Source organism: Pogoniulus pusillus, chromosome 14 (assembly GCF_015220805.1).
Source record: "Pogoniulus pusillus isolate bPogPus1 chromosome 14, bPogPus1.pri, whole genome shotgun sequence".
In the NCBI taxonomy this organism is placed as follows: Eukaryota; Metazoa; Chordata; class Aves; order Piciformes; family Lybiidae; genus Pogoniulus; species Pogoniulus pusillus.
In genome coordinates, this window is record NC_087277.1 from 1339071 (window position 1) to 1363684 (window position 24614).

General features: G+C 52.3%; 2 protein-coding genes across 13 annotated transcripts in view; one reads left to right on the forward strand and one right to left on the reverse strand.

Annotated features, from left to right (window-relative positions):
- FAM83H (family with sequence similarity 83 member H) lies at nucleotides 1–21575 on the forward strand. 3 transcript variants are annotated; one of them, XM_064154040.1, is made up of 5 exons: nucleotides 1–180; nucleotides 14543–15003; nucleotides 16281–16445; nucleotides 16767–16891; nucleotides 18689–21575. In XM_064154040.1, exons 2-5 carry the CDS (start codon nucleotides 14557–14559, stop codon nucleotides 21336–21338), a joined length of 3387 nt encoding a protein of 1128 aa, XP_064010110.1. In that variant the 5' UTR covers nucleotides 1–180; nucleotides 14543–14556; the 3' UTR covers nucleotides 21339–21575. The 3 variants fall into 3 exon arrangements, with proteins under 3 accessions (XP_064010110.1, XP_064010111.1, XP_064010112.1); XM_064154041.1 differs by lacking the exon at nucleotides 1–180 and adding an exon at nucleotides 12682–12753; XM_064154042.1 differs by lacking the exon at nucleotides 1–180 and adding an exon at nucleotides 12773–13381.
- Nucleotides 13643–24614, reverse strand: part of MAPK15 (mitogen-activated protein kinase 15) — a 26230-nt gene continuing 15258 nt past the window's right edge. For 6 of the 10 annotated variants that reach the window (XR_010304762.1, XR_010304761.1, XR_010304756.1 and 3 more), the window contains 2 exons: nucleotides 23626–23858; nucleotides 13643–14408 (listed from right to left, as the gene is read on the reverse strand). The gene's annotated coding sequence lies outside the window, so the exon portion shown is untranslated. Of the gene's footprint in view, nucleotides 14409–15097; nucleotides 15190–15919; nucleotides 19112–21595; nucleotides 23859–24614 lie in introns of those variants that run through there. The other 4 variants (XR_010304758.1, XR_010304760.1, XR_010304759.1 and 1 more) reach the window with 4 other exon arrangements.

The window sequence follows — 24614 nt, forward strand, 5'->3', positions numbered from 1 at the left end:
ATCCTGGGGAGGGAATAACTCTCCGGAGTTTGCCTTTCTCTCGCTCTTACTCACCCAAAGCCCTGGGTGGAGCCTGATTCGGCTGGCTCGGAGGTGCCCGTGAATCAGGCTGCAGGCACGTCCAGGGGAGCGGAGAGCCGGAGAGCGCGACCCACCGCCTGCCCTGGCTCACCTGGCAAGGTAGGAGAGGGACGGGCAGCGCCTGGGGTGCCCCGATGGCCGGGCGAGGTGGTGGGGAGAGCTGCGGGAGGGCCTCTCCTGCTCCTCTGCCTAGGGCTCAGAGGGACAGGGTGTTCCTGAAGCGCTCCGTGGGCAGGAGCCGGCAGCTTTAGGGATGAGAGGCTCGGGTGGCAGGAGCTGCCAGCTGCGCCGCCACCGCCCGTGTCGGGGAGAGGGCAGGGGGCCGAGAGCGGCCCGGCACCGGCACCCGGCGGTGTGGCTGCTGCTGGGGGAAGAGACCTGCCTCTCCCCGGGTGACCTGGTCACAGCTGCTCGGTGAATGCTGCACCAAACCCGTGTCCTGTTGCCTTTGAGAAAGCTACCGAGGCGTGGATGTTCCCGGACGCTGGGGACTGACCTGCCCGCCTGTCCCACGGCAGGCGTAGCTGGCGTTCTCCGCCGACAGCAAACCCCGTAAGGCGTCAAGAGTCTGGGACAAAGAGGACTGCACTGGTGGTAGCACTGGAAAGCCCAAGGTGTGCACAGGCTGAGCGCCAAGAAGCAGGTCCCGAGGCCCACTGCGCCTCTGCTTGCCCTGACCTCGCTGCACGGCTTGGGTGTGGAGCTGTCTGCCGACACGGCCTGCACGCAGCGACAGCGGCAGCCGTGCTCCGACACGCCGCCGCCTGTGCACACCTGCGTGTGCCGGGGCACACATGCTCACGCTCGCCTGCTGCTCCCCGCAGGCGGCAGCCAGGCTGGCCGACCTCGGGCTTTGTGGGTGAGCAGAGAGGAAGGGAAAGGCCTCCTGTCCGTCCCTCTAAATTGACTGAGGTCAAGAGAGGTCAATTATGGCTTTTGCCTGGCCTGGAGACTGAGGTTCTCTATCTTCTGAAACAGTTAGAGGGGGAGGAGGCACTTGCAGAGGGACAGAAATGCCTATAGGAAGATTTGCTGAAAAGATCTAACTCACTGAAGTTCAAATGAGCTCAGCTGTGATAGAGACCAAAACGTCATGAACAACAACCAGACAGCAAGAGAGGCCCCAGAACAGAGCAGTGAATAGTGCAGAGCACTGCAGCAGGAATCCAGACCACAGCCTGCAATAGCATCTGCTTCCAGTGGGTGAAGAGGCAGGTAAAAACACAGCACACCCTCACCCTGTTACAGGCCACAGGGGGGCTGCAGCTGGGCAGAGAAAGTTGTGTCACAGCAGCCTAACTCCCAATTATAGAATCAGCCAGATTGGAAGAGAGCTCCAACCTCATCCAGCCCAACCAAGCACCCAGCCCTGTCCAGTCAACCAGACCATGGCACTAAGTGCCTCATCCAAGTTTTGTCTTGGACACCTCCAGACACGGTGACTCCACCACCTCCCTGGGCAGCCCACTCCAATGCCAATCACTCTCTCTGACAACAACTTCCTCCTAACATCCAGCCTAGACCTACCCTGGCACAACTTGAGACTGTGTCCCCTTGCTCTGTTGCTGGGTGCCTGGCAGCAGAGCCCAACCCCACCTGGCTACAGCCTCCCTGCAGGCAGCTGCAGACAGCAATGAGCTCTGCCCTGAGCCTCCTCTGCTGCAGGCTGCACACCCCCAGCTCCCTCAGCCTCTCTTCACAGGGCTGCAATCCAGGCCCCTCCCCAGCCTTGCTGCCCTTCTCTGGGCATCTCTCTTGAATTGAGGGTCCCAGAACTGGACACAGCACTCAAGGTGTGTCCTGAGCAGTGCTGAGCCCAGGGGCAGAAGAACCTCCCTTGTCCTGCTGGCCACACTGCTCCTGAGCCAGCCCAGGATGCCACTGGTTCTCTTGCCCACCTGCACACATTGCTGGAGCTTTAAGAGTTGCATTTGAGGAACTAAGAGAGAGTTGTGTTTGCTGTCACTTGGCAGAGGAAATAGTACTGTTCTGAGGAAAGGTGATGCTCTTTGTGTGACTGCAGGGAAAGTTGCTGTCAAAGGAAGAAATGAAAATGGCAAACCCCAGAGTCTGGTGTGATTGTACCTGAGCAGTCTTGCAACTGAGGACAGAGATATCTGTCCTCTGTGTGTAACTTTTCAGGCAATCACAGCTTTCTAAGCAGCTGAAACCTCCGAACCTTGTGGGATTTTACCTCTTTGTATTATATGGGCAAATGGAAAAGCTCTGGACTGCTTCTCAGGTCCTTTTTTGTAGCCCTGCCAAGGAAGAAGAGTTTCCTGAGTGCATCTCTAAAGTCAGGGTATGGGGGTTAGTAAAGTCAAGGGCAGCACACAGTCGTCCTTCTCCAAATGACAGCTTGAACTGTTGGACCTTTTCCTGAAGTCCCTATATTAGACTGCCTTATACCTGCTACCTAGTGACTGAAAACCCCAGGAAGAGGGCTGAGGGCTGATGGAAAGAGAGGCAGAATGGCACCAGCACCGCTCACAGATGCAGTGCTGAGAGCCGTGGTTTGGTGGTGGACTTGGCAGTGGGAGGTTTAACAGCTAGATGTGGTGATCTTGGCAGGCTTCTCCAACCTAAGTGATTCTGCCTCTGGAGGTTTTCTACTCTCTGCAAGAGGCCCCTATTTGCACACAGGATTGTACTTGGCTTTTCAGTAGCTGTAACAGTTGGATTTGGGTTTACAAACCTGCCCAGGACAGCCGCCTGACATGCTGGCTCAACAAACCACTTCACCAGGGAGATCACACCAGGCTATTCTTCTGCTGCCTTTCCCTTCCTGGCCTGTAGAAAGGTACCCTGGACTTTCTGGCTAACTCTCCAGCAAATAATGTTTTGTAGGATCCCTTGCACTGACTGATAAACAGCTCTGAGTGGGAATCCAGTGGGTGTTCTGAGGTGCTGCCACATGCCTTGTAGCATTTATTGTGTTCACTACTCACCTTAGACACAGGAAGAGTTTCTTTGCCAGTTTGTCGGATCAGCTGACACATGGAAGATAAAAGTATTTCATCTCTGGAAGTTCAGTGAAGGAACTGGATCAGTTTCTCATCTGATGACCCAAACTTCAGCTGAGCTCCTAAACTACAGCAGGCAGACAGACCTTCTGTTCTCATTCTTCACTGGTGACTGAGGTCCGTATAAGCCCATCCAGAGCAAAGAATGGGATCACATTCACTCAGATGCTTTAGCACAGGCTGGTCAGATGGCCAGAAGCAAAGGCTGGGGCTTGTACATAGGGCACAATGCCCACACATTCAGCTGTATTCCAGGAGACAGGTCTCTTGCCCACATCTTGAGGGTGAACCAGCATAGTCCAAGTGGTCTTGTCACAATGTCTGCTCAGGCAGTTTTATTGTGGGCATTACGGTCCTCTCCTGACCCTTCCAGAACATTAACAACCTGGTTTCATACCACCTTCTCTATCTTATTAGGCCAAATAATTATTTTTCACAAAGAATTGATTTCTAAACTTTTCCCAGCCCCACCATAAGAGATGTGAGATGTCATGGAACATGGTGCATGGGCCAGCTATGGCCCACACACTCCAGCCTGCTGGACCACCCTTTGGCAATTGCAGCTTTGCATTTGTCTCCTGGATGTACCATTTGGTGTTTCTTTGACTCTCAAAATCCCTTTGGTTCATTTCTTGACTTGAGTTTGTAAGTTCTTTGAGCTTTAGTAGCACAGAGGGTGGTTGTGGCTGGCTGTGGAGTCTAGCAGGCTGAAGTAAAAGCTCTGTTGCCTTTCTCATCTTGCGGATATCCAGGGCAATGAAAAGACAAGATGTCTAAGTCCAGCGAATTGTGCCTCTGCTTTCACATAAGCCTGAGGTCTCAGGCATCTTGCTAGTCCCTTCCAGTCTGGGTGACAGTGCTCTGCTCCCCTCGGGCTGTTCCCTCTGCTGGGACACAGACCTGGGAAGGCCTCAGCTTTTGGGAGTGTCTTGAAGCAGAGAAGCAGGTCCAGCCAGGGAAGTGATCATCTGAGAGAGGCAGTCTGGGAACTTGCTGTGCAGGCAAAACACGTAACAACAAGCACTGGAGTCAGCGCTGGGAAGGAAGATAGAGCCAGCCTGAGGTGCTGAGGCATCAGCAGGGGCTGGCAGCAGCGGCAGAGAAGAGAGAAAGGAGATACTGAGCCAGTTCCCTTTTGTTTAGACTGGGCAGTCGCTCTTGGTTCACACCTGGCACAAAACGCAGGTCCTTTTGTTTATGTCCTGATCTGCAGAGCTTGGTGGTGATTGTGCACTCAGCAGGGCTGAAACTACAACTTTGTGCTACTCTTCTATTAAACCCCCCAAACCAGAAGTCCACTGAAAGGGAACACAGAGCAGACAGGCAGCAAACCAGGCACTAGCCAACACTGCTCTGCTTTTTCTAGTTTCTGCTTAGAGTTGATTCAAAACTAAAGGGGCAGGTTTCACACCTAGCTTCCTCTGCCGGCGACTCTCCCCTGCTCTGCCCAGAGGAAACGCTTCTTATGGCCGAGCCCCGGCTTGGGCAGCCTGTGCTTGTGCCACTGCTGACTCTGGCCAGTGTTAAAAAGCTCTGACAGCTTTTGGGGAACACAAAATTCGAATGCTTGCGACAAGAATCAAAGCTGTAAAGTCACTCCCAGACACACCAGTGTGACCAGAAGCAGGCTGCAGGCCAAGCCAAAGGAAGATTGCCATTGGAGGCTTCCTCAGAAGAAGCTCTTGGTAATTGCTCATGGGTAGAAGCCTGCTCTTTTCTCTCCTCCTGCTGTTGTTTTGTTTTTGGCTAAGGAGGGGAGTGGCTGCAATAGTGCTCCCTGCACAGAAGTGCACTGGCACAGGAGCAACCAGCCCAGTGTCTTTGGGAAAGCCCGAGCAGACAGGTGGAGAAGGCCTTTGCTGATGAGCACCAGCCTCTCCTCAGCCCATTATATCAGCCTTCATCTCCCACTTGTTAAGTCTCCAACAAGCTCCTTCCTGCTCTGCTTTATCCACTGCCCCTAAGCATGGGAGGAGTTACTCATAAACAGCTACAAAGCCTGCCTTCTTCTCCTTCAGCTTCCTCCCAAAAGAATATCCAAAGACTATCCCATATTAGCATGCTAAAAAGTAAGTTCTAAAGAGCAAGCATAGTGCTTGCTTGTTTTGCAGTGTTCTACACTTGGGCCACAACAACCCCAAGCAGCACTACAGGCTGGGAACAGAGTGGATGAGAGCAGCCAGGCAGAGAGGGACCTGGGGGTTCTAGGAGAGAGTAGGTAAAGATAAGGCAGCAGTGTGCCCAGGTGGGCAGCAGAGCCAGTGACATCCTGTGGCCAGCAGGACAAGGGAGGTTCTTCTGCCCCTGTGCTCAGCACTGCTCAGGCTACACCTTGAGTGCTGGGTCCAGTTCTGGGCTCCTCCATTGCAGAGAGATGTTGAGGTGCTGGAAGGTGTCCAGAGAAGGGCAACAAAGCTGGTGAGAGGCTTGGAGCACAGCCCTGTGAGGAGAGGCTGAGGAAGCTGGGGGTGTGCAGCCTGCAGCAGAGGAGGCTCAGGGCAGAGCTCATTGCTGTCTGCAGCTGCCTGCAGGGAGGCTGTAGCCAGGTGGGGTTGGGCTCTGCTGCCAGGCACCCAGCAACAGAACGAGGGGACACAGCCTCAAACTGTGCCAGGGCAGGTCTGGGCTGAATGTTAGGAGTCGCCATCCCTGGAGGTGTTGAAGCCAAGCCTGGCTGGGGCACCTAGTGCCATAGTCTGGTTGACTGGACAGGGCTGGGTGCTAAGTTGGGCTGGATGAGCTTGGAGCTCTCTTCCAGCCTGCTTGATTCTGTGATTCTATGAACTGCTGCAACACTGAGTGGAGATCAGAGCCAGTGAGCTGAAGTGCAAGGCCATGGTAGCAGTCAGGGCTGCACAAGCAGGAACAGGGGGGCAGCTTTGTCTCTGAAGGCAACCATCAGAGTGTCATGTTCGAGTCTGCTGGCTGTGTTCTGAAGTGGACCTGAAACAGAAACAAAACAACTCTTAGTACAACTTGATGGCTCACAAAACATTGTACACTACTGGTAGGACTTAGCAGCCTCAACCTAAGTGTCTGCTTCAGTGTGGGACACTCACTTCACTGCATTCACTAGATTTGGTGGTTGGCAAGAATATGGATATCAGGCATTCAGGGAGATGTTGTGGTCTTTCAGCATCTTAAGGGGGCTACAAGAAAGCTGGGGAGGGACTGTTTAGGCTGTCAGGCAGTAAGAGGACTAGGAGGAATGGAACAAAGCTGGAGGTGGGGAGATTCAGATTGGATGTTAGGAAGAAGTTCTTCAGCATGAGGGTGTTGAGAACCTGGAAGGGTTTGCCCAGGAAGGTGGTGGAAGCCTCATGCCTGGAGGTATTTAAGGCCAGGCTGGATGAGGCTGTGGCCAGCCTGATCTAGTGTGAGGTGTCCCTGCCCATGGCAGGGGGGTTGGAGCTGGATGCTCCTTGTGGTCCCTTCCAACCCTGACTGACTCTAGGATTCTGTGTTTGGCCATGGAGATGTGTGAAGTTGAGCCAGACTGATCTGTCCTCCTGCAGAAGTTGTCCTTGAAAGTATGACTGAAAAAAAAAGCCAAACCCCAAAACCCCTGCTCTAATTTCCTTACTCCCATTTAAAGATGAAGTCTGGAACTATCTATCTCCTAAGCAGGAGAGCTCAGCGTTTTCTGCTGGATCTCTGAATTAGAATCATACAACTGCTGAGGTTGGAAGAGACCTTTGAGATCATCAAGTCTAACCAAACACCCAGAATTCACAATCCCACCGCTGCTGCTAAGCCACTGCCACTAAACCACCTCCCTTAGCACCACATCCAATGTCTTCTAAATATCCCCAGGGATGGTGAGTCCACCACCTCCTCCCCAGGCAGCCTGTTCCAGTGCCTGAGAAGCCTGTCTATAAAGACAATGTTCCTGGGTTAGTTATTTAATTGTATCTCCCCCCATTGTATTAATTGTGTTAATTTTCCTGCTTTAATTAACACCATATTGTACTGCAAGCACAAAGGGGGCTCAGTTAATGTTCCACAGGGAAACACCACGTGAGTGTTTCCTAGTGTTTGAGTGCTTTACTTGGTAACCTCATTGATGCTCCTCTCGTGTGTTGCTGAGCATGTGAGTTTGTCTGCACCTGGAGTACTGTGTGCAGTTCTTGGTAGAATGGATTATAGGTCAGGCTCAAGGTAACCTTAGAGTTCAAAAAGTGAAGGCTGAGCACTGAAGCTTTGGCAGGCTGATTTGTCAATGTCTCTGGGAGATGGATTAACAGGAGACTTAGCAAAATGTAAGCATCTGTATGAGAAGGTGAATCTCATCCCATAGTCCTCTGCTTTTGTTCACTTCTTCTCTATCACCTCTCAAGGGGATCTGCAGGCAGTTGGATTACCTGGAGGCATACTGCACATCTGCAATTATGTAATGACTCTGACCTTGAGGAGCAATCCTACTTCCTAAATGTAGACAGTGTTAGTTTTAGGGCTCTTCAGTGTTACACTTAGGGGCACTTGACAAGAGCATGGAGTGATAGGACAAGGGATGATAGCTTTAAACTGAAAGAGGGCAGATTTAGAGTAGATGCAAGGAGGAAATTCATTACAGGGGGTGGTGAGACACTGGAACAGGTTGTCCAGAGAGGTTACAGATGTCTCCAGAGAGGCAGCTGGAGGCCAGGATACCTTAGGGCATCCCAAGTGACATTAAGCACTGTGTGCAGACACCTGAATTGCTCCCCTGATTATAGTTTACACTTTCTTTATATTCACTTTAGCCAAGGCTTAAGGGCTGGGTACAGGTAGAAGTTAGATTTCCCCCCCCTGATACCTAATTGGTGCTGGAATCTTTCTTTCATCTTCCTCTAAGACAACTGGAGCAGGCAGCAGGATGAGTAGCAGCATGAGACCCTTCCATACTGGGGTGCTCTGCTCCCAAAATGGTGCTTAGAGCAGTGGCTGGCATTCACCCCAGGACCTGTTGGCAGGGTGCAGCAGGAGTCCTTGGCTTTCTGGTGCAGTGCAGGGGCAGTTCTCTGCCTGCCTTGCTTTTCTTCAAACAGCTGCAGCTTCTCTAGTGTGAAGGACACTGGTGGTGTGCTGGACCTCTCTGTGCCCTTCTGGTAGTGCACTGTACAAGCTCTGGGACTTTTGTGTTAAAGGTCTTCAGGGTCTCACTTCTCCAGTTCTTGCCATGGGACTGGAAGGAGGGTGTCCAGTAGTTCTTGGACAGATAGAATCATAGAATGAGCTGGGTTGGAAGGGACCTCCAAAGCTCATCCAGTCCAACCCCCTCTGCACTCAGCAGGGACATCCTCAACTAGATCGGGTTGCCCAGAGCCCTGTTGAGGCTCACTTTGAATATCTCCAGGGATGGGGCCTCAGCCACCTCCCTGGGCAACCTGTTGCAGTGTTCCCCTACCCCTGTGATGCAGAACTTCTTCCTAACATCCAGTCTCAATCTGATCTTCTCTGGTTGGAAGCCACTGCCCTCATCCTGTCCCTGCAGGCCTTTACAAACAGTCCCTCTGCAGCCTTCTTGTAGCCCCCTCCAGGTACTGGCAGGCTGCTATTAGGTCTCCTTGAAGCCTTCTCTTCTCCAGGCTGAATACCCCCAGCTCCCTCAAGCTGCCCTCATGGCAGAGGTGCTCCAACCCCCTGATCATTTTCATGACCTCCTCTGGACCTGCTCCATCAGATCCATGTCCTTCCTATAATGGGGACTCCAGAACAGCTGATATGTCACAGCTGGTCACAGCTGCAGATACTGGATATATGTGATCTCCTGTAACCATATACAATGATCTATGAAGAGGCCACAAAGATGCTCAGAGGGCTGCAGCAGCTCCGCTACCAGGACAGGCTACAAGAGTTTGGGCTCTGCCTGGAGAAGAGAAGGCTTTGAGGACACTTTGGAGTGGCCTTCCAGTATCTGAAGGGGGCCTACAAGAAGGCTGGGGAGGGACCATTGACAAGGTCTTGTAATGACAGGACAAGCAGTAATGGATTTAAACTGGCAGAGGGGAGATTCAAACTGTATGTTAGGAAGAAGCTCTTTACAGTGAGGATGGTGAGACACTGGCACAGGTTGCCCAGGGAGGTTGTGGCTGCTCCCTCCCTGGAGGTGTTCAAGGCCAGGCTGGATGAGGCCTTGAGCGACCTGTTCTAGTGGGAGGTGTCCCTGCCTATGGCAGGAGGTTGGAACTGGTTGAGCTCTGAAGTCCTTTCCAACCTGAACCATTCTATGATTCTATGAGTTCATCTCCTGAACTGTAACTGGGCTACAGAATATCCCATTGCCCTTTATAAAGACAGTCAAGAGCAGTGTGGAGGTGCCACACACACTTCTCTATGGCATCTTCATTTTCCACTATAGTCTCCACAGCTTGTGTCATAAAAAATTACAAATGGTGATTAGCAATGATAATAACATTATAATCCTAATTAAATAGAATAAGCACACATATAAATAAGGAGGATTCTCTATTAACTGCTAGTATATGGAAGCTTGTAACCTTTGGCATATTTTAGTTTATGGCTTGGTTTACCTGGCAGTTGTAGCACTTCTGAATTCCAAGAATACATCAGCTGCCTTTTTCTGCGGTGAAGGAAGCTGCAGGTGAAGTTCAAGCAAAGAGGGAACCCCTTCCTGGAGCTCCTCTTTTGTTTTAGATACCTCCATAAGCTAGAAAAATACATCCAGGCAAGAACAGCAGTAAATAATGTGTGCCCTCATCTCCTGTCACCCTGGGTGGAGGAAACCTGACAGGATGTTCAGGAACCAAGACATAAGAGCAAGGAATTGCTAAGAGAACCTTTGACAGTCAGTTCTAAGCAGAAGCCCACATGGGCTGTGCATTTCACACAGCTGTCACCCAAATTCAACTGCTTCTGCCAAATGCTTCCTTCCTTTTGCTCCTCCAGGCCTCCTACGTGACCATTGCCAAAGGTGTGAGAGAATGAGAAAGTGCTTACACTCAGCTGCCCTTCCTGGCATGGCACATCCTGTATGCCCTGCACAGTAAGCAGAATAAGCTCTGGAGTCAAATGCTAGCACTGAGTCACAGATCTCATCTGCTCTGAGGATGTTTGGTCCTCCACAGCATCCAGCACTGTGCTGCCAGAACTGGCACGTGCTGAATGGATCCAAACCAGTTTATGTAGATGGAAAAGCACAATGCTGTCTAAGAAACCTCCCTATGACAAACAAGTATTAGCCATAAACTGTATTTAATGTATTTCAATCTAATTTAATGTATTTTGAGCTGATTTTCAGCCAATTACTTGTTAAATAGTGACATATTTGACCTAGAACTAGACACAGCCTGGCACCTGGCAGCTTAACATCACACCTGAAGCAGCATCTTGGAGCTCTGCCAGCTGCAGACAGCTGTTCTCAGGAGTTTTAACTTAGCAAAAAAGCCCTAAAACCAAACCACATCCTCCCCATTAGTTAAATGCAGGATCTAGATCATTCTGCAGGATGGACAGCAGCAGGAGTCTACTTGGAAGGAGCTCATGAGTCCTTGCACGCTTGCAGGGTGGACAGAAAGCAAAAGCTGTGGTGCTTCCTCATGGCTTTGCATTCCAGATAGTTCCCAAGAACTGTGAAGTGCTTCCACCCTCTGAAGCCTGCTCTTTCACTGAAGAGTTGCAGAATATGGAGGATACTTTTAAGATTAAAGTCTTGCTTAGTTATCACATAGGCTGTTTCAAACCAGACCTGATCTACTGCTACCAGGAATGCCGTGAGGAGATGCACTCCAGCACACATACAGCCGGTGTGGTGTGTGGAGGTGAAACTGCTGCTCCTGCAGAGCCATGGGGAGTGTCCTGCTGTGGCTGCCTCAGAGCACACTCAGACTTGCTGTGCAGCGCTAGCGCTGCTACTCTGCTACTGCCTGGAGGCACTGAACTTCTGTGAACACAGAGCTGGCGTGGAAGGGACCTTAGAGATCACCTAGTTCCAGCCCCCTGTCATGGGGACACCTTCCACTAGAGCAGGTTGCTCAGAGCCCAGCCTGGCCTTGAACACCTCCAGGGATAAGTGGCTCACAGCCTGCCTGTTCCAGTGCCTCAGCATCCTCGCAGTGAAGAATTTATTCCTTGTATGGAATCTCAGTCTCCCTTCATTCAATTTAAAGCTGTTACCTCTTGTTCTATCACCACACTCCCTGCTCAACAGTCCCTGCCCACCTGTGCTGCAGGCACTTGCCAATGCTGGCAGGCTGCTGAGGCCTCCCCTGCACGCAGGGCACGCTGCCCACGCAGCATCACAGCTGCTGTCTCTGACAAGCCACAGCAGAAACCACTCAAACGTGGCAGGTCCAAAGCCCTCCTCAACTTCCATTTCCAAAATCAAAATACAGCTGGAAGTACCTGGCACCCACTCTTGAAACTGTGAGCAGACTGTGGAATCTCCTCACACTTAGGCTCAGGGTAACCTAAGGTCTTTTTGGGGGCAAACAGATTCTTTTACAGCTTTCCTGCCTTGCCTTTGGAACAGGTTAAAAATGGTCACACATGCTTGTAGCTACTCTTATTGAACCTATTTCATCATAGAATGGTTTAGGTTGGAAGGGACCTCAAAGTTTCAGGCAGGGACACCTCCACTAGAACAGGTCGCTCAAAGCCTCATCCAAACCTGGCTTTGAGCACCTCCAGGAAGGTTGTGGAGCACAGAATCACCCAATTGAAGACCACATTGGGTGATTCTGTGCTTTCTGTGCTCCACAACCTCCCTGGGCAACCTGTGCCAGTGTCTCACCACCCTCACTGCAAAGAACCCTTTCCTAACATCCAGTTTCAATCTCCCCTCTGCCACTTCAAACCCATTCCTCCTCATCCTTGTCAATAGTCCCTCCTCAGCCCTCCTGCAGCCCCCTTCAGATCCTGCAAGGCCACTCCAAGGTCTCCTCCAAGCCTTCTCTTCTCCAGGCTGCACAGCCCCAACTCTCCCAGCCTGTGCTCACAGCAGAGCTGCTGCAGCCCTCTCAGCATCTTGGTGGCCTCCTCTGGGCCGGCTCCAACACTTCCATGTCCTTGTGCTGGGGGCTGCAGAAGTGCACAGAGGACTGCAGGTGGGGACTCGTCCTTATGTCCGTGTGGCTTACGGTGACAGAAAATGTCTGGGTAGCATTTCTCAGCCCTCAGCTTTGTTACCTGTTTGGGGAAGCATTCAGAGCGGCTGGAGGAGGTGAGGCTCAGAGAGCAGAGCCTTGCCCGGGCGAAGGCAGGAGTGGCACACTCAGCAGGCTGTGGGCAGGCCGGGCTGGTGCTTCCTCAGCATTAACTTGTAGGCAGGAGCTGGCTGAGCAGAGATGAGCCATCTCCCTCCGCTCCTTGGAGCCAGAGGCGGTGACGGCGCAGCTCTTCCAGCCCCGTCAGGTAGCCAGAGGCCTGCTCAGGCTCCCGAGCTGGGTGCGCTCCAGTTCAGGTGTTCGCTGCGGCCCTCGCCGGCTGCTCCCACAGGTGAAGGTGGCGTCAGGGCCCTGGCAGCCCCGCCCGGCCTGCCGCCTTCCTGCGCCTCCCGGGGCCTCCCGACCCGGCCGCTCCCGGGGCCTCCCCGGGCTCCCGACCGGCCTGCTGCCGGGGCGGCTGAGCGCTCCCGGCCCGGTGGACAACATGCATCTGTTTGCCGAGGCCTCGAAGGCTGGAGAGAGCCCAGCACGGCCGTAGGCGGGAGGTAGGCTGGGCTGGGCGGCCCGGGGCAGCCGGCACCGGCGCCTTCTCCCGCCGGGGCCCGCACCGGGGGCACGGCGCAGACGGCGCCGCAGCCCCTCTGGGGAGGCTGCTTGCTGCCCGCAGCGCACCGGCCCCGGCTGCTCGCCCTCTTACCGAAGAAGCCTCCCAACAGCGGCGCCTGCCGAGCGCCCCCCGCACGGCGGAGCCCCTTCCGGGCCCGGCTGCGCGCCCCGCGGGCGTCCCTCGGCTGCGGGTTGGCTCTGTCCGCGCCTGGGCGCTGAGAGAAAGCCCCGAGGGTCAGTGTGCGCCGGCGTAGCCTCTACTGCCTCGCTGGGACCATTGCCCTTGCTCTGGATTATCTCGGAGGGCTCTTCCAACATGCTTGCTGCTATGGTTCATGAATAGGTTGACTACCACTAACCCTAGGGCACAAGAGGGACTCCTCGGACGGTGACACTCGCCCTATCTGATAAGCTTTCCCCGCCTTGTTTCCTGACCTACCTCTCCGAGAGGCCACACGCCGGGGCCGGTGGTGTTCGCTCGGAGCACGACGTGCCTGTCCCGTTCACACGCTCTTTCTCTGGCCACCCTACACCGTCCTGCGGGAGGGAGTTGTGCGGAGGAGGAAGGTGGATGGAGAAAAAGTGCTTCCCACCGCCTGCTAGTTTCACTTTGTGCCTTTCTGAGTTCTTGTGCCAGAGAAGGCAGCTGGCCCTGGCCGCTCGGGAGGTAACCTCCTCTGGACTAAAGAGTCCCAGTGCAGATTTGTAGTAGCCTTTTTGCGGATGAGACCTCCGTATTCACAACACACTCAGGGTTGTGAGTTCCCTCTGAACCTGTAGCTTGTTGTCTATTCCTTACCTAATAGCGTGAGCTGACACTTAGGAGTCTGTCTTCTCCTTCTTGATTTATAACAGTATTGAAAAAATAACATTCAGCAATGAAATAGTGAAGTTGCTTTGCCACTTTATCCACATTCTCCTCCCTCTGCCATTTCAGTGGTCCAGTGAGTACCATAAGGTTCTTCTGCTGCTTTGTTCCTGTCTCTGTGGTTAGCTGGCACCAGCACTGTTGGGAGCCAGTTGGTGGTATGAGCAGTTTGCTGTTCACCTCCCCCTCCCCGGGTTACAGCTGGATATCTTGTTGATCTATCCAAGAACAAAGGAGCTCTGGGAGTGTTTTGCTAAAAGGCACTGCTAAAATAGTGCCTAAAATAGGAGCAGGTGTCTTGAATACACCCACATGGGCGTATGGAGTGGACTGCTATAGAGAGGAGACAGAATGAGAATTGGAGTGGGAAGAGAATCTGTAGACAATTCAGACACTGAGTAAGTTTAGAGGACTGTCTGTTAGAAGACTTTGCACAGGGACCTGCTAGACTTAGCTACTATCTTTATATTAAGAACATATTTTTTCCTGTTTTAACTTTGTGTGAGTGGCCAAGGACAGCCAAGCTGTTTCTGATTGTGAGGAAGCCTCTGTTGACACCTCAGTCTTGGAACTCCAGGGAAAGAATGTCCAAGCATCAACATTAATTGAGGGTCAGGATCATAAGCAGTGCGTTGGAGTTCTTTGCAGTAGGAGATTGCTCTTCAGAGGGGAAAAAAGAAAGTGTAGCTTCTAAACGAGATGAAGTTAAGCTTAGCAGTGGGCAGCCTAGAAGACAAAAGGGTGCATTGTTAGGTGCATCACCCTCGCTCAGCACCCTGCTGCCCCGATGTGCTCCTTGTTTTGCCCAGACTCTGTTGAAGCAGTGGAGCTGCTCTCACCCTTGGTTCTTCTCTTTGCAGCTCTCCCTCCCCTCATGGCTCGCCGATCGCAAAGCTCCTCGCAGGGGGACAATCCCCTTGACCCCAACTACCTGCCCCCCCACTACAAGGAGTATTACCGCCTGGCTCTGGACGTGCTCACTGAGGAGGGCAAAGAGAGCTACCAGCGCTTCCTGGCAGAGGAAGCAGCTCCTGATTTCCTTTGCAACTCGGAGGTGGATCACATCATACAGAACCTCCAGAAGCCCCAGTATGCCAATCAGGAAGGCAGCACCGATACCGCAGGTGACAATGACATGGATGGATCCTCTGGGACTTACTGGCCCATGAACTCAGACCTCGCTGTCCCGGAGCTTGACCTGGGCTGGCCAATGGTCTTTGGGTTCAGGGGAACAGAGGTGACAACTCTGGTGCAGCCACCACCCCCGGACAACCCCAGCATCAAGGAGGAGGCTCGCAGAATGATCCGAGCGGCTCAGCAGGTGAGACAGTGAAAGACCCAAGTGGAGCAGAGATAAAATTGTATGCATGTGAAAGATGAATCAGGGGGCATCAGGAGTCAGCTAACCCCCTTACCTTTGCCCCCACAGAGGGGAAGGATCATTCTTGAAACTGTATCCAAATTAGCCTCTGCTCTCTGGCCTTGCGGAAGAGTGTTCTAGGCCATGCTAAAATACCAAGAGTTCACAGATCACAGAAGAGCTGAGGTTGAAAGGGACCTCTGGAGAGCATCTAGTCCAGATCCCTGCTCAAAGCAGAGCTGATTAGAGAGGGTTACCTAGGACATGTCCTTGAGTACCTTCAGGGCTGCAGACCCCACAGCCTTTCTGGGTGACCTATGCCAGTGTTTTTTCTCCCTTACAGTAAAGGAGGCTTTTCTTAAAGAGTGCCAGGGGATGGGAGTGACCTCTGGAGCTCATGCAGTCCAAGTCCCCTGCCAAGGCAGGACCACCCAGGGCAGGCACACAGGAACACAGCCGGATGACTCTTGCAAGTCTCCAGAGAAGAAGACTCCACAGCTTCTCTGTGCACCCTCACAGCAAAGAAGTTTCTCCTCATGTGGAGGTGGAGCTTCCTGGGTTCCAGATTGTGTCCATTGCCTCTCATCACAGGACACCACTGAAAAGAACCTGGCCCCTTCTTGACGCCCGCCCTGCAGCCACCTGTAAACATTGATCAGATCTCTTCTCATCCTTCTCTTCTGCAGTTTAGCTATGACTTCCTGTATTTCAATTTCTGTTTTGTCCTATCACTGGGTACCACTGAGAAGTCTGTCTCCATCTTCCTTATGCCCCTTCCATCAGGTATTTCTACTAACTGATAAAATAAGAACAGGAGAACAGGGAGGTAGAGCTTTGAAGCTCCCGGCCACATGATCAACACATAGATGGAACTATGTAGTGGTTGACTGAACACAAGTCAAGAGTTTATCTAAAAATGGCATGGGTGTGTTGGAAGGGGTGAGCAGGTAGTGGCCAAGCAGCTCCAGTGTAGGTTACATGACCAAAAAATCAGCTGCTGTCATCAGCTTAATGAGTAAGGGGATGCTCAGCAGCAGTAAAGCTTCTCTCTCTCCTCTCACCCTCGCCTACAGAATAAGCACCTTAGGCTGCCTTTCTGTTTCCAGTCCTAAGGAACCTCTAGATGGGAAGGTTCCAGTTTAAAAGGTTGAAATGGAGAGAGGCCAGCTTTGGAAGGTGAGGTGCTGGGGGCAGAAGCAGGCAGAGCTGGTGATGTGTCTCTTGTGTTCTTTTCCTAGGTGGTAGCCATCGTGATGGACATTTTCACTGACGTGGATCTGCTGTTCGAGGTGCTGGACGCTGCTGCTCGCAGAGTGCCTGTGTACATCCTGCTGGATGAAATGAACTCTCAGCTCTTCCTGGATACAGCTGCTAAATGCAGAGTCAACCTGAACTATGTGGAGGTGAGCAGTTCAAAGACCTGCCCTGCCCCCTGAGGGCATCTTGAGGGGGACTCTGAGGGCTGTTCTGACAGTCAGAAGGGGAAAAATAGGCCAGGGCCACGTGAGAGATGCTTGTGGAGAAAGCTAGGAGAGCTAGCACAGCAGCTGAGGGCTGAGGACACACTCAGGAGCACGTTTATCTACCCATTGTGTACACAGACAGAATGCTAGAGCTGAAGCACAGAAGTGGTGGCAGAGTGGAAGTTAGCAAGGGGAAGAAGGAGGGGCAAGTAGAGGGCAGTGAGAGCTTCCAACTGAGTCAGTGCCTTCTCTGGTTTGCAGTTCCTAAGAGTGAGGACAGTTTCTGGCCCAACCTACTACTGCCGCACAGGGATGTCCTTCAAAGGCCACGTGAAAGAGAAATTCCTCTTGGTGGACTGCATGGTGGTGCTGAGTGGCAACTACAGGTGAGAACGCGTCCTCGTTTGGGTGAGGAGGCTGGCAGATGGGAAAGCAGTGCTCCAGTGCTTCCAAAGGAACGTCAGTGGCTCAGGCCCCTGAGGGACACTGAGTAGCGGTTTTGTGCAGAAGCACCTCAGATGCAGCAGTGAAATGAGCCCTGGAGCCCAGGCACCGCAGGGCAGCTTCCTTCTCATCAGCAGTGTAGCCAGTCTGTAAAAATAGCAGAGTCATTCTGAGGTGGTCTGGGTTAACCCCAGCAGGCAGCTAACCCCACACAGATGGACCCTGCTACTCCAGGCAAGATAGGGGCTGGAAGCCTAAATGTGAGACCAGTCGTGGGTGAGCTGAAGTCAGTTGGACAGCTAAAGCAAACCCACACATGCCAGCAGGGCAAGATACGAGTCCATTCACTGCTTCCCGTCAGCAGGCAGGGATCTGGCTGCTTCCCGGAAAGCAGAGCATGACCTGGGAAGACAAACACCATCATGCTGAGCATCTTCCTCCTTCTGGCAGAGGATCACAGAATGGCTGGGCCAGATACCTCTGGAGCTCCCTTCTGACATCAACCATTCTGTGATCTGGTGAAATCCAGACTCAGTATTCCAGGTTTTGCAGTGTCACAAGCACCAACTAAAGGGGAATAGTGTTCCCTTGGCCTGCTGGCTGCAAAGCTGGGCTTGCTGCACTTCCCAGGCTGATCCTTCTGCTCTCTTTAAAGATGGGTGCAACATTTTAGTTACAACAGTTGTAGCCCAGAGCAATCGCAGGAACATCTACTTCACAGAAGGACTTCCAGCAGCTTGCTTTCCTGCTGCTGTGAGCACTGGCTGGTTTCATGTATTGCCTTGTGAAAGCCTCCACGAAGCTGTGAGCCCAAAGATCATGCCTGAGAGGCTGGGAACATAAGGGTGCAATGGCTGTCTGAGCTGTAAGCTTTCTCATCACAGATTGGCTTGGGTTGGAAGAGACCTCCAGCAGGGACATCCTCCACTAGACCAGGTCGCCCAGAGCTCTCTCAACCCTCACCTTGAGTATCTTGGGAGTGTTGGTAGATAGTAGCTGAAGATGAGGCAGCAATGTGCCCAGACGGGCAGGAGAGCCAGTGGCATCCTGGGCTGGCTCAGGAGCAGTGTGGGCAGCAGGACAAGGGAGGTTCTTCTGCCCCTGTGCTCAGCACTGCTCAGGACACACCTTGAGTGCTGTGTCCAGTTCTGGGACCCTCAATTCAAGAGAGATGTTGAAAGGTGTCCAGAGAAGGGCAGCAAGGCTGGGGAGGGGCCTGGAGCACAGCCCTGTGAGCAGAGGCTGAGGAAGCTGGGGGTGTGCAGCCTGCAGCAGAGGAGGCTCAGGGCAGAGCTCATTGCTGTCTGCAGCTGCCTGAAGGGAGGCTGTGGCCAGGTGGGGTTGGGCTCTGCTGCCAGGCACCCAGCAACAGAACAAGGGGACACAGTCTCAAGCTGTGCCAGGGCAGGTCTAGGTTGGATGTTAGGAGGAAGTTGTTGGCAGAGAGAGTGATTGGCATTGGAGTGGGCTGCCCAGGGAGGTGGTGGAGTCACCATGTCTGGAGGTGTCCAAGACAAAACTTGGATGAGGCACTTAGTGCCATGGTCTGGTTGCTTGGCCAGGGCTGGGTGCTAGGTTGGGCTGGGTGAGCTTGGAGCTCTCTTCCAACCTGGCTGATTCTGTGACTCTCTGATCTCCAGGAATGGGGCTCTGCCACGTGGGCAATTGTTTTGCTGCAGGGTGGTGCAGTCAAGGTGCTTGATGCTCACACACTGTCACCACTGTGCTTCTCCTTGCAGCTTTATGTGGTCCTTCGAGAAGATCCACCGCAGCATTGCGCACATCTTCCAGGGGGAGCTGGTGGCCAGCTTTGACGAGGAGTTCCGCATCCTCTTTGCGCAGTCGGAGCCTCTCGTCCCTCCAGCCAACCTCTTGGCCAAGGCGGAGAACGCCTTTGCCATGGCCCCTTTTGGCAATAATCTGCCTTTCTTCCCGAAGAAAGCCCCCCTGATGTCGTTCCAGAGGGATGAGAGCCTCTTCCCCTCCTTCATGGACCGCATGGACCCGGACAGGTACTTCCTGTCCAACTTCCGTCGGGACGACATGCTGCGGCACACCGTGGAGGGCTCGGCCATGCGGATGTACAAAAAGGTGGAGATGGAGAATTCCCAGATGGACCCTGTCAGGGGCTTCCTCCGTTCCAAGCAGCTGGAGCTGGATGCCTTTAAGAGACACAGTTTTGCAGAAGGGACGTTTGAAAACTTTGCTTCCTCCAAGCAGTATGCTAGGCAGATGTTCATGAACAACATGGACGAGTTTAAAATCCAGGCCAGCCACTTTCAGAAGGATCAGTTCTACCAGTACCAGTTTGAACACCCCCACCTCCCTGGCAGGCCTCAGGGACTCTTTGAGAGGATCCGAGGTGGCAGGCCAGGGTTCAATGAACTGGAAGACTACGGGGAGGGGCCGAGATACCCTGAGCTGGAGTCGGGCTTTGCACAGGAGGGCTTCCCCCTGAGGCTGGATTACGTGCCGTCCAATTCTTCCCGCGAGGTCAGACACGGCTCCGACCAGCTCAACCCCGCGGGCAACGGGCCCATGGGAATGATGTTAAGAAGGCAGAACATAGGACAGAAGTTTATCTGCCAGACTTCTCCCACACAGAAGCAAAGCCTGGAACAACGCCTCTTCTTGCAAGACAAAGATGAGGACCAAGACGAAGACAAAAACACCCAGGAGAACAGAACAGGTTTACGCAACTGGAGGATCTCTTCCTACCTTAGTGCCTACCAGTCTGAGCCAGAAGAAGGCCTTCCCATGCCTATGGAATCGGAGGCATATAATGATAGTCTTGGGGATACCCACACGAAGCACCCCACTGACCTCCTGCCAGCGTTCAAATCTCCCATGGCTTTTAACAGCAAGTCACTGGGGCTCGACGGTGCCAAAGAATTTGCAGATCCGGATCGAGTAGGTGAAGAAGCTCCTCTGATGAAACAAGATACCTTCAGGTCCAGAATCAATCCTTTGATACAGAGGAGCTCAAGACTCAGGTCCTCTCTGATCTTCAGTGCTGCCAAGTTAGATCAGCCTAACACCACGATAGAAAAGGTTCAGATGATGCAAAAAGAACAAATGTCTAGCGAGGTGACAAAGGACAATGAAACCATCAAGACAGCTGCCTCATCCAAAGTGGCAGAGCTTCTAGAGAAGTACAAAGCTGTGGGCAAAGACACAGAGCGAGCTACAGTCACTCACACCAAAGCTGTCGCCAGCTACCTACAGGAAGAGACGCAGAGCGCAGAGAAGAAATGCACCAAATCTGTGCAGTACAAGATCCTTGAGAGCAGGGTGCTGGACTCCAAAGAGTCCTGCAGTACTTACAAAATGCATGGAGAGGCTGACAGAGCCTTTGGAATGGCCTCATCGCCTCCCCAGCTTGCTGACGCCTTCAGTAAAGATCCCCTAGCACAGCTGGGTACCAAGGTGGACAAGTTAACGTCTCGCTTTTACCCCATAGACAGTAAACCTGCTCTTCCAGAGAAGGAGAGCCTCATATTTGTAGGAGACACTCAGAAATTGACTCTTCCAGACAAAAAGGAAAGAGTGACGTTCAAAGATGACAGCCAAAAGTCAGGCAATACAGAACCGAAGAGACCACAGCTCAGGCCGAGTCCCACATCGGTTCTGGAAGGCCTGTTCAGGAGCCCTGGCTCTGACAGCTCCCTCAACAGATCCGAGGAGGACTGCTCGAAGCAAGAGCAGAACCCGATGGAGTTCCTACGGAAAGGGTCGCTCCGGCTGAAGCAGCTTCTGAACCCGAAGGGGGAGAAGAAACTGGAGGAGGAATCCACTTCTGAGAGTGGAAAATCTGACAAGCAGGTGGTGGCTCTCAAACGACCTTCCACAGGGGACAGTCAGGAAACGCTGGAAGAAGAGAAGCCCTCTAAGTTTGCGGCAGCAGCGCCTGCCAAGAGCAGCCAGCCGGCACAGGGCAGGTTCCCTTCCTCCACAGCCAACATCCTCTACAGCAGCAACCTCCGAGATGACACCAAGGTAATTCTGGAACAGATCTCTGCCAACAGTCAGAAGAACAGGGCTGAACTGGCCAAGCAGCTGCCATCCACCAGTAACCCTGACCTTTCTAGGTCAACGACGAGCTTGGAAAGGAAAGGGGAGAAGGAGAAGAGCTGTAACATCCACAGGTCAGAGAGCTTTGGGAGCCAGAAACGAAGCCTGCAGCGGCAGCCCTCGGAGGACAGAGACACCCTGCTGAAAAAGATGGAGAACATGCGGAAGGAGAAGAAAGTCTATAGCAGGTTTGAGGTCTTCTGCAAGAAGGATGAACACACAAGTCCGAGCGAAGAAGAGTACGACACAGATGCCAAAGACAAGAAGATGGGAAAATTCATGCCCAAAATCCTGGGGACCTTCAAGACCAAAAAATGATCCTAGCAGTACTCTGGAGTTCAACGGAATCGCTGACTGGCCAAGGGCAGCGAGGCAGCCACTTGTCTGTGGTGGCTCTGGCACCGCAGGCAATGCTCCTTGTGGTTAGTGAGGGGAATGTGCTCAGCATTAGACTCCTGTGGATACCATGAGACAAAGTCATCTGGTATCAGGCAACCTTACACACAAATTTGAGTTCCAAATAAAATTACTAAACGGCCAAGATGCTTAAAAAAACCCCAGACAAACCAAAGAAATAAAGTCAGAGATTCTTTATGCTGTGCTCAGGGAATATTTGCAGCAGACCAAACAGTTCCACTTTCAGAGGGTAAGAAAATTCAATACTTGGGGTCAGTCTGGGAAAGCAAAGCACAGAGACAGATGTGCATGAGCATTAAATGAGAGAGGTTTAAACCCCAGTTCTTTCTCAGGTATGGTTCTCATCCCTTCACACCTAAGAATTCAGTACAGGAGGCACCTTCTGAAGGTTTACAGGAGAAAAAAAAAAGCATTGTAAAGAACTTTTTGCTCTTGCCTATGGTTATGGTCTTGTCTAGCATCCTCTGCTCAGCTTTCATATTTAGCATTTTCTAAGCCTAGCAGTTCTGCTCTCTTGTTGTTTGTTTGTAGGAGTTTGGTACCAAGCTTTACAACTGTCCATGTTAGCCTGCAGGTTCACTCTGGGCTGTCAGTGGCTTGCAGGACAGGAGGCAGAGACAGAGGCTCTCAGGAAGGCTTTGTGGCTGCTGCTCAGTTACTTGGCTGTTTGGCTGTGTCACTCAGCTCAGGCTGCCTCTGCTTGGCATCCAGCAGGACTCCTTTTTCCAGATCTCTGTGCCATAGTGTAAAGAGATGACAGGGAAGGATGCTTTCACCTGGGACTGAGCTCCTGAGCTGCCTGTTCCCATTAGCTTGGGATCCTGAGTGCCCATTGGTTACCCTGGCTGCAGCCTCAGCAGCCCAGCTCAGGATGTACCTGGCAGACAGAGGCCAGGGGCTGTGTTGGCTCCCGAGGGTGACTTCAGCAGGGCCTTTAAAAGCTCCCCTGCCTTAGGATGCCAGCTCCCACAGCAATTATGTAAATTACAGATCTGCAGCAATGACTCTTTACTGTTTGTTGAAAACTCTGAGAAATAAATGTGTGGAGAGATTGACTGATCTGAAAGATAACCCCAGACAAAATGAAGCTGGTTTCCACATTAATGCAGATGGTGCTAAAAATCTGCCAGAATCAAGAGGAATTGCTTTAACACGAGGAGGTAAACCTAGAGATAAGCTTGAGAGGGAAGAAAAAGGGGAGTAAGTGGCCAAAACTTGCAGGAGAAGCTGAAATGGATTTCTCGGGGTTATCCACACGGTATAAATGTACAGGGCCCTGCAGCACTCCAGACAGCCCAGAACCTGTCACAAAAGCTGTCTATGTGCTTCTGTTGTCTGCTCTTCCTGAAGCAGGGCCAGACAGTGGTGAGCCCCCAGTGAGCTGCAGTGCTACTCTGCCAGGTGATACAGACCCAAATCACTCTGCTCTGGAGAGGAAGATAAGCTATATAGACACACACCCTGTTGGATATTGCTGGCCCTGTGTTGTGTAATTCTTGCTTCATTCCCTACCTCCTCAGCCTTTCCCAAGCCTCCCTGCTGCAGCATTACTCCACAGCAGTCAAGTCAGGAATGTCATTAGCTCTTTAGCCATAGGTTATGTGGCTGGTTTAGAACGTTGCTGTATTTGTTTAGCTCTTTAGGCTTTTCCCTTGCTCAGCTTGGTGCTGACCAGACCCAGGCCAGCTCACCTCTTTGCTGTGTGCTACTCACCAGGTGTTGCAGGTGTAAGTCCTGCTCAGTAACCCGTTCCCTTGGTCATAACCCAAGCCAGAGTCACAGCTTGGTGTTACAGCCCATTGCCCCTCACTCAGGCTGACAAAAGGTCCACAGGGGATGGTAGATGCCAGGTTATGTTGTCAGGTGCCAGGCTTGTGAGTGAAGTCACCCCCCAGGTTTTCTGTGCCTGAGGAGTGGCAGGCTGGACTCAGGAGAGCCAGGCCGCCGCACAGAGCGCTGTGCTGCCACTCCTGTGTCACCTGGGCCTGAGACATGTGGCAAATGCCTGTTGTATGCATGTACCATAAAACCCCAGGACTTCCTGGCAGCTGCAATCCCTGCTCCCTGGTCTTGCCAGGCTGTGAAGAGCCCACACTTGGTACAGAGGTGAATGTTTTCCTGAAGTAGCCCCTGGTGTCCAGGCACCAAAAGATCAAATGGATCTTCTGCCCACAGCAGCAGTACTCACCTGCTGGACTGGAGTGCCTGAATCTCCTCTGTATCTGCAGGCTCAACCTTCTAGAACAGGTGAAGTAGCATTTCAGGGACAGACTTGTTAGAAGAACTTCAAGTTAACAAGGAGAAAGTACCAAAACTCAGAGTTACAGCAGGAACGTAGATTTAAAGGTTGCTGTAGTGCCACTGTTGCCTGATAACAACTTCCTGATGTTTCACCATTGGTATCTCTGGGACCATTGCTTTCTAAAAGCAAAACAATAATAATAATAATTACCATATTATTCATTGAACAAGATCCTCCTGTGGTGGTTTTCTCTGCCTTTCACATGCAGCAAACACTGATTGAAACCCAAAGGTTTTTCCATAGTGCAATGTGAAGTGTTTAGTATTACAACATTCACAATGTTACATGGCAGGTAAGCTATTAAATATTGTAGCAGGTCCCAACTGTATTGAAAATGCTTTGCTACTGGATTTTAATGAAAGTAAGGCACCACTGATGGTGTTCATCTACCCCAGAGGAGTCACACGAATTAGTAAAGAAGGGGGAAAAAGAAGGGGCTTTCAGATGATCTCTGAAGAGCTCAGCCTCCTGGGCCTTCAGAGGACAGTTAGCTACCTGTTCTGCTGGGAAAAAGAAGCCAATCTGCATTTAGGCAACTGCTAAAGAAGCAGAGAATGGGCTGGAAGGGACTTCAGGGATGACGGAGTGCAGCCCTATGCCATAGGCAGGGACACTTCCCACTAGAGCAGGCTGCTCAGAGCCCCATCCAGTCTTGCCTTCCAGGGAAAGGGCATCCACAGCTTCTCTGGGCAACCTGTTCCAGAGTATCAGCACCTTCATTGTAAATGTGTTCCTTATGAGCCACCCTCTGCCACTTTATGTCCACTGCTCCTTATTCTGGCACTGCAGGCCTCCATTAGAAGTCATCCTTCTTAAAAGCCCCCTTTAAGCAGCACCCCAGAGCCTTCTCTCCTCCAGCCAGGGCAACCCAAACT